General features: G+C 31.9%; 1 protein-coding gene across 1 annotated transcript; it reads right to left on the reverse strand.

Annotated features, from left to right (window-relative positions):
- Positions 1-7,072: 7,072 nt before the first annotated feature.
- BDBG_16159 (uncharacterized protein) lies at positions 7,073-7,261 on the reverse strand (the record flags this gene model as incomplete). Its single annotated transcript, XM_031724164.1, has 1 exon — positions 7,073-7,261. One exon carries the CDS (start codon positions 7,259-7,261, stop codon positions 7,073-7,075), a length of 189 nt encoding a protein of 62 aa, XP_031575922.1.
- Between the last annotated feature and the right edge of the window lie 2,880 nt (positions 7,262-10,141).

The following is a 10,141-nucleotide window of genomic DNA, read 5'->3' on the forward strand; positions in this document are numbered from 1 at the left end:
AGTTACACAAGAGATAGAAATAGAGATAAAGAATCTGTGAGAAGTGAGAATTCTTACATATCTTCTTCTCTCTAAGACTTCATTAACAAAGTCTTTCACTGAGTGATTTCATAGAATCAGGCTCAGCACTGCAGTGATACTCACTAAAAACTCTTCATATCTATAAAAAAACCTCAGTGAGAAAAAATCTCTTGTTATTATAAACAGAAAAGAGTTCATCACTTAGTTTCTTATTCTGTGAGATTCTTTATAACCTGCAGATCTTTCTCTGACTACTATACAGATGCATCTCATACCTTTCATATAGAAGAGTTCTGGTTGACTCTTAATCATTTCTGCGAGATTCTTGTGTGATCATTACACAGATTTATCTCATATCTTTCAATCTGAAGAGTTTCAGTTGATCTTCAATTATTTTTTCATAAGATTCTTATATAATCATTATACAGATTCATTCTGCAGATGAATCACTTTCTATGAGATCACTCTTATCAAAGAGAAGTATTCATGAGTTAATCTTTCACTTATTCTCATAAATTATCCTTCTTGAACACTGTAGAATTGTGAGAAATTTTTCATTCTTTTATCAACTCTGTAGAATTGTAGAATCAAGATATTTACAGCCTGCAATTACTCTTTATAGTTATATAAAAAGATTCAGATCTGCAATTCATAATCATTCTTTATTTACTAGAGTGATCTGACTGTTTCATGAGATTATTTATAGTATAAACAAATATCTCTAGAGTAGTATAAATATTTCAGATCTATTCATAAAATCTCATCTTCTTTTCTCTTTTTCTATAACAGCTCTTATTCTTATAACTGTGAGTATTCTTATTCATCTGTGAAGTGTTTTCACTCAGATGACAGAGAGAGAGTGTTTCTAACAATATTTATATATTGATTTAAGAACTTCTCAAGAATAAAAAATTTTTCAATTTCAATATCTTTGCAAACAATGTCTGACTATTATTATGCTTTTTATAGATATCTTTACAACTTCTCTGAGTACTTTTTATCAGGTGATAAAGCAGAGATATCATTACTTATAACAGTGTCTTCACATCTCTCAGCTCTGTCACTGCACTCAATCTTCAGATCAGTAACTAACTCTGTGCTTTCTTCAGATCAGCTTCTGACTTCAAGCAGTGCAGTCTCACTCTTTACTGTAAGTCTTTTCATAAGTAATTTCTTACAGATTCTAGCTGACAGTTCCTGCAAAGCTCTTAGTGCTGTCAGTACTCTCTGTGACTCTGCAGATCTATAATCACTTCTCTTCTACTCACACAATCTCTGATCAGATATATGCAAATATGTCTAGATTCTCTATCAACAGTTCTCGCGCCACAGCGCATTTCTGCAATTTCATTGTCAATGAGAGTGTGGTTCGGAAGAACATACGGCCGTCGGATAATAACGCGGCCGCTTCTGAACTTGCTTACGAGTGTAAAGAGGCCATAGCGGCCGCTAATTAATTTAGTGTATAATATATAAGAAGCCAGCATATGCCTGTAATCATACACTGACTCAAGCAACCTTTGAATCACATCTGATAGCATGTCTAAAAACCAGTGAGAGGCACAGACTTCTTCAGAGCATGATAATTTCATCTACAAAGTAATTCATAGTTATTATGCCAGTGTGGTTCTAGAACATCTCAAAAGATAGCATATAAAGAGCAGTGAGCAGAAGAGCATTCAATTGATACTGCTTTGCTTGTTGAGGAAAAACTTCACACTCAGGCGAATGCCATGTATGCAAACAGATGAGATGTGAGAAAAGAGATGAGAGTGATAAACCAGATTCAAAGAAGACTGCTCTCCACTCAAAGAGATAAAAGAGAGAAGTAACTATCACTGAAGTCATATGATAATAACAGAAATTATATAACAATACAGTGATATAACAATAGATATCATACAATTAATGAGAAATCACTGAAATGAATATCTTCTCTAGCTGATATGAACAACACCCTTCTCTGCTACCTGAATCAGAAGATATACAGAACCTCTCAGAGAGTTTACTTAAAGCAGTAAGAAAAGCAGCTGAAACTGCTGAACTGGAATTAAAGCTCTGTACATGTATGAGGATTCTAAATGAGATTGAGATCTTGTGTACACAGTGACAGGCTGAGACAGAAGTCAAACAACAATTAACATTCACTGCAGATCAAGCATTCACTATGAAGAGCTTCATCAATGCAATCACTATTATTAATAAGAATAGAGAAAATCAGATCTTAGATCTGCAGTGAGAGATTGAACATTTACACAGACAGATGCCTATATCAAATCTGAAGATCTCATCATGATTATTCACAATCTCTTCAGAAGTATACACATCATCAAAGACTGCTGCACAGGATGAGAATCTGAGTATGAAATATATCAAGTCAGAAGATCTGTCAAAGTCACTAAGCTTTAATAGTGACTGAAAAAATGATGCTTCAATCAGCTGGCTAAGTCAGATGCAATTATATTATCAGATTGAATATGAACTCACAGACAGACAGTCAACAGAATTTCAACAAGTCTTAAGATCTGTCACATTTCTACATGAAAAAGCAAAGTCATTATAAATGACTGATGAAAAGATGAATCTCACAGACTCAGAGTGATATTCATTTTCATAAATATGAAATGAGTTTTTCAAATGAATCTTACACAACTTTGAGAAAGTGAATGTATGAGACAAGTGTTACAAATACTTCACTGAGTATAGATAAGTGAGTAATCTTACATCATACTTCACATACTTTAGCTTATACTATCTTGTATTGAATGAAGAGCTTTCAACATCTTTCTGTTTATAGATCTTTATTTATAATCTTACATCTGAGTTGAGAGCAGAATGAAAATGCTTAATCTCATAGTTAAATACAGTGAAGAAAGCATATAATATTCTCATTATACAGAAATAAGTGAGTTAATTATAACAGAAAATACTGTAATCAAGTATGTCTCAGCAGAGAATGAGTAATCAGACTTCTATGACATAAGTCACATACTCAGACATGATGAATCTAGATCTGAATGCTATCACTAAAGTACTGAATTCTCTGAAAAAGAGATTCTCTGAGTGAAAATCTTAATATTATAAGTATTGAGCTTGCTTCAACTGTAGATATCAAAATCATGATATAAAAGATTACACTCAGCATGCACAGTCAAGAGAAGCAAGAGAGTTAAAAAACTAGCAGAATTAGTGAGCTCAGAGACACTTACTGATATTCTATGAAAAGTTTTCAAAGTGAAAGAGATGTCTGTATTAGATGACTCTCTGAATTCTGTAAATATCAAGAGAAAGCAGGCTTCTGACTGAGATGTAGATGAGAATGAAGTGAACACTCATCTTAATACCTTGAGATCTGAAATGTTAATATATAAGAGACACTTGAATAAGAATTGAGAGATGACTGTAAAAGTATTAGCAGACACAGAAGCTTCTATATAATATATTGATGATTATATAATCTGAAGACTGAAAGAGATCTGCTGAGTGAAGAATTCTCAATACATAAGATTATCTGATAATTAATATTTAATATCATCTGTAAGAGTAAGAGTTTCCTTGTACTTTGAAGAATAGTCTTGCTATATTTGAGTATGAGAGCTGCAGAACATGAAATATAATCTTATTCTTGAACTTGATTGATTTCAAAGGTTCAATCTGCAGATTCAATGATGTACATGTTATATATGATTGACTGATAGAAAGAAAACAGTTCATATAATTCTATTAACTGATATAAGAAGGACATTTCATGTCTCTGATATAGAAGAATTAAATCTGTTTACATATTAACAAGTAAAGAGAACAATTCACAAGACCTTATCTGAAAGTATTCTGTATGTCATACAGAACTCAGAAGCAGAGAAAACCAAGATAAAAGATATGTAAAAGAACAAGTGTATGAAGAAGCTTCTGAAGAAGTATGAAAAGATCTTCTGAATAGATCTTTTATCAGAATTGCTGCTGAAATGAGAATTCATATATAAGATTAATACAGAGGACACAAAACTAGTCAATCAGAATGCATACTCTCTGTCACAAATACATCTCAAAGAACAGAAGTATCAGATCATCAATCTTCTAGAACATAGTCTTATATAACTCTCATCAAGTGCATGAGACTTTTCAGTTCTATTTGTGAAAAAGATGAGTAAGAAGTGACAGATATGTATCAATTATCAAGCACTTAACAAGCTTATAATCAAGAATGAATATTCACTGTCATGAATTCAACAACAGTTGAATATAGTTGGAAATGCCTGATATCTATTGAAGATTGATCTTCTCTCAGAATACTGACAGATCTGTGTAGATAAACTATCAGTTCTGTGAACTGTGTTTAATATATAATGAGAGAAGTTTGAATTCCTGATAATATCATTCAGTCTGATAAATGCACTTATCATCTTTCAAATGATGATGAATACAATTCTTCATAAACAGAATAAAATCTCATGCCTTGTATATCTCAATGATATTCTAGTCTTTTTAAACTCATATAATGAATATCTGAAGCATCTCAATGAAGTGCTTATAACTCTGACAGAGTATAAGCTCTACATTAAATTAACAAAGTGTGTGTTTGAAATGAAAGAGTTGAAGTTCATAGAACATGTAGTGAGTGATGACTGTATATATCTCATTCTGAAGAAATTGAATGTTATAGTGAATTGATCATGGCTGAGAAATGTATATCATGTATAACAGTTTCTTAAGTTAATCTCATATTACTGCAGATTCATCAAGAATTTCATATAAATATCTGCATCACTCTCAGATCTCTTAAGAGAAATGAATGCAAATCTGTGAAAGAAGAAGTTTCATTTAATTATCTGAAATACTGTATGTAAAGAGGCTTTTCTCACACTGAGAGAACATATAATAACATTCTCAGTGCTTATTCAATCAGATCATGATAAACCTTTCTACATTGAGACAGACACATCTGAATGAGCTATCAGAGACACTCTTCTATAGATGAGCAAGAATGACAAGCTGTACTCAGTGATGTATAATAGTAGAAAACTATCAGATGCTGAGCTCAATTACTCAGTGTATGAAAAGAAATTGCTAGTAATCAAGCACATACTGATATTGTGAGATAGATATATTAACAACAGATATATAACAACAGTGATCATAAATCATAAAAGTCTTATCTATCTATAATTGATAATAAAACCTTTCAAATGCTTAGTATGTTGAATCTCAGAGTTTCAAGTGTATAATCTTTATATCAAATACTGAAAGAAATCAGACACTGTAATATCTGATGTAATCAGTCACAGACCTGATTTCATGAGTGAGAGTTCTGTGAATCAGGTACAAGAAACATTCATATTAAACACACTGAGAGAATGCAAGGAATCAGAATGAGTGAATATTATAATCTCTTACTTGAAGAATGACAAGATATTGAATAATAAGTGTCTTATAAAAGTAGTAGAAGAGATGCTTCTGAACTTCAAGCTGAGAAAATTGAAAAATGACATTGTACTTTACCATGATCTAGAATATGCAGAAGCTCTCTATCTAGAATCTTCATTTAGACATGACTTGATGACTCACATGCACAGGGAATTCAGTCACTTAGAAAGTCCTGAACTCATGAGTGTACTTAAATCAAGAGTATACTGACCAAGCATGGCCAAGGACATTCAGATGTACACTCACAAGTGCCCGAATTACCAGGTTATGAAAGAGTCTAAGAAAGGGTTAGAATATGAGAAAGTGCAACATCAGATAAAGTATATAATACAACTGTTCAAATAATGAGAGATGAATCTCATAGACATATTACTGTAAATATCAAATGAAAATTGATAAATAATCACTACTATTGATTATGCTACTGACTGACCAGTTATAAAAGCAGTTTCAGAAATGATAGAGAAGATGATAATGAAGTTTCTACATAATAAGATCTATATCAACTATGAAATGCTGCATGTGTAAGAATAAGTACTCGCAGACAATTATTCAGGTGTTTGCAGCTTGGTGTGATATGTACTGTTAACTACTAGAAGTATTCATGGTAGAAAGATAAAATGTAGAAGTCAAATGTATAATAGCATTTAAGCTGAGTTGTGAATAGTATTCACAAACTTCAGTCTATATAGTTGTGTGTAGTCAAGGGCCGCTAGCTCTATTGATTATATAAGAGATAGAAATAGAGGTAAAGAATTCATGAGAAGTAGAATTTCTTACATACTCTTCCCTCTCTAAGGCTTCATCCGCGAAGCTTTTCTGACTTCATAGAATCAGCTCAGCACTGCAGTGATACTCACTAAAAACTCTTTATATCTATAAAAAACCTCAGTGAGGAAAAATCCCTTGTTATCATAAAGAGAAAAAAGTCTGTTACTCAGTTTCTTATTTCACAAGGTTTTTTATAATCTACAGATTCTTCTCTGACTATCACACAGATTTATCTCACATCTTTCATACAGAAGAGTTTCAGTTGACTCTCAATTATTTTCATGAGATTCTTGTGTGATTATTACACAGATTCATCTCACAGATGAATCACTCTCTATGAGATTATTCTCATTAAAGAGAAGTATTCATGAGTTAATCTTTTACTTATTCTTATGAATTATTGTTCTTTGACACTGTAGAATTGTGAGGAATTTTTCATTCTTTTATTAACTCTGTAGAATTGTAGAATCAAGATATCTGCAGTCTGCAATTACTCTTTATAGTTATATAAAAAGATTCAGATCTGTGATTCACAATCACTCTTATTTACTAGAGTGATCTGACTATTCTATGAAATCACTCACAGTGTAAACAAACCTCTCTAGAGTAGTATAAATATCCCAGATCTGTCTGTGAAATCTTATCTTCTTTTTTCTTTTTCTGTAATAGCTTTCATTCTTATAAACTGTGAGTATTCTCATTCATCTGTGAAGAGTTTTTATTCAGATAATAGAGAGAGAGTATTTCTGATAATATCTGCATATTAATTCAAGAACTTCTCAAGAATAAAAGTTTTTTCAATTTCAATATCTTTATAAACAATGTCTGGCTGCTGCTGAGCTTCTTGTGAGTGTCCTCACAACTTCTCTGATTGCTTTTTACTGGCTGGTGAAGCAGGGGTGCTGCCACTCATGATCATGTCTTCATCTTCCTCAGTCTCACCACTGCACCCGATCTTCAGGCCAGCAGCTAATCTCATGCCTCTCTCAGACCAGCCTCTGGCTCTAAGCAGTGCAGTTCCTCTCTTTGCTGTAAGTCTTCTCATAAGTAATTTCTTACAGATTCTAGCTGACAGTTCTTGCAAAGCTCTCAGTGTTGTCAGTGTCTTCTGCAGTCTCACAGGTCTATGATCACTCCTTCTCTGTTCACACAATCTCTGACCAGATATATATGAATATGTCTAGGTTCTCTATCAATGATCCTCGCGCTGCGGCGCATTTCTGCAATTCTATTGTCAATGAGAGATGAATTTCTGAGTACTCATAAAATCCAGATAATCAAGGCAATGTGAATACTATGAATTTGTGATAGAAGTTGACCTGAGCAGATGAGTCTTCTCTTCATATCTCAATTATTTTCAGACTGAATACTTCAGTATAACTGAAGAAGTGAACATAGCTTTGTAAGAAGTATCTGATCACACATGCAGATAATCAGCTCTCAAGACTCTGCTGTAACTGTGTATATTCTGATGTTCAGCTTCTCTGAAGTCTGTGCATTTCTGACAGTCTTTATATCAAATATAACAATTGTCTGTACTGTGAGTATAATACTCTCTACTTCTTTGAAGAGAGAAATTGATAGTTGTGAGAGAGTTAAGTGTCACAGATATTGAGAGTATGAGTATGAGTTTTCTTTGTTTTTTCTTTATTAATCTCTAAATTATGTTCACAGCCCTGTTTATTTTCTTGTTTTTTAGCTTTAATAAGAATATGATTTCTTCTTTTCTTATATACACTGCAGACTGTTCATTTCAGTAGAAACTCATTATCTTATAGACTAGAATTTATAAATGACAGTGTTAATATCTTTATTATAATCAGATTCTTAGTGAAGACTGTGTTATTCTGACTTATCAGAATTTATAGTATAAAAGTCATGTCTCAGCTTCTACAGATATCTTATCTACTCAGATAATTCTCAAGTGAACTTATTCATCTTATCAGAATACTCTTGTCACTGAATCTTGAATCAGAGCTCATGATCTTACTTCTCTGAGTTAATAATCTCTTTGATCTGATATTCTCTTTCACTCTCTAGTACTTCATGAATAGAGTGATGAATTACAGAGTTCTCTTCTGAAAATTCCTTATATTCATGAAGTAAAGAGATATGAAAAACATTGTATATCTATAACTCAGATAACAGTTTTAATTTATAGAACTGTGAGCTAACTTTCTTCATAATTTTATAAGACTCTGTTTATAAGAGATTCAGCTTCTTACTAGATCTTCATATAATAATGTTTTCTAAACTCAGTCAGACTCTATTATCTTTCTTGAAACTCTTTATAATATGCTTGAAGTCATAGTATCTCTTCTGATACTCTTAAGTCTTTCTCAAGAATTTATAAGCTTTCTCCTGAATCTTCTGAATTCTCTCAGCTCATTCACAGGCATCATCACACTCTATAGTGTACTCTTGTAAATCTATCAAGATTATCTGTGAATAAGTCTCAGTGAGCATCTTAAAGAGGGTTTTATCTGTGCTGACATGTTTTGAGTTATTATATATGAACTCTATAAGTAATAATTAATACACTCAGTTATTCTGATTGTAATTAACAAAGTACTACAGATACTGTTTTAATATACTTATCAGATATTCTATCTGATTATCTGTCTGTTAATGAAAAGCTATACTTAAATCTCATAAGATCTTCAGTATAGTCATCAGATTAGACTAGAACTCTTCTATAAAAATTAATTCTCTGTCTGAGATAATGTTCATAGATAACTCATGTAATCAGATTACATTGCAGATGAAGATATAAGTCAAATTCTTTGACTTCAAGTTCTTACAGATAAGTATAAAGTGTGTTATCTTGATAAAGTAATTCACTATCATCAGCACACTGTTAAAGTAAGTATCATATATGTTCTTGCTTTCAGAGAGGCTTATAAGAGCATTTATTTCTAGCTGTTCTCAAGGTTTCTGTGAAATGAGTAGAGAAGTAAGTTCTTTATATAGTCTGAACTACACTACTTATAAATTCTGATAAATAGTATAAGAATTCACTATCTTCTTTATAAGTTCTTATATCTTCAATTAGAAGTATTTTCTTGTAAGCAACTCATAAGTTCTAGTATCTATAAAATAACCTGCTAGAGAAGAGTTATGATATCTTTTAATGAGTTCTATATATAGAAACTCATTTACAGGCACATAAATTCAGTTCTCTCTTTATAAGAGATTATTTAAGTCTCTTTAATCCTTTATTTCTACAGGATTGATCTCTATTATAAGCAGTTTCTAAATATACTAAGTATATTCATTCTTCAGTTGTAGTTCAGATAATCTGAATAGAAGATCTTATGAAGACTTATACTCTGTTTTCTCTTACATCAGGTCTTCTGCAGTACTTCTCAAAGCTTATAAACTCTTCAGATTATAGATACTCTCTTCAAGAATTCTCATAAAGATCTTCAGAGTGTTAACTCTCAGTATTATAGAAAGTAGTTGTACAGACTTCTTCTCTCTCTCTTTCTTCTTCTTTTATAAGAGATTGAGAGACTCTTCAGTCAATCTCTTTATAACACTCAGTCTGAGCATCTTACAAAGCTTTTCTGTCTTTTCTAATCTCTCTATATCTGTTATTCTGATCTTCTTAATATAGTCTGATCTGTGAGAGAGTCTGTCTGCTGAGTTCTTAGTTCTCTTAATATGTTCTATCTTGAATCAGAACTCACTCAGTCTCTGAGCTTAGTGAATCTGCTGCTGTGAGAGTTTCTTGATTGAAGTAAACTGTTATAAGCTGTTATAATCAGTTCTAACAGTAATCACTGTTATAAGACTCTCAAAGTAGTGACATTAGTGATAGAAGAATTTCACTATTATAAGAAGCTTCTGATCATGAATGTTATAGTTAATCTCTACAGATTGTATCTTCTATAAGAAAAAGATCACTGAAACTCAGTTCTTATTT

This window comes from Blastomyces gilchristii (assembly GCF_000003855.2).
Source record: "Blastomyces gilchristii SLH14081 genomic scaffold supercont1.1, whole genome shotgun sequence".
Lineage (NCBI taxonomy): Eukaryota > Fungi > Ascomycota > Eurotiomycetes > Onygenales > Ajellomycetaceae > Blastomyces > Blastomyces gilchristii.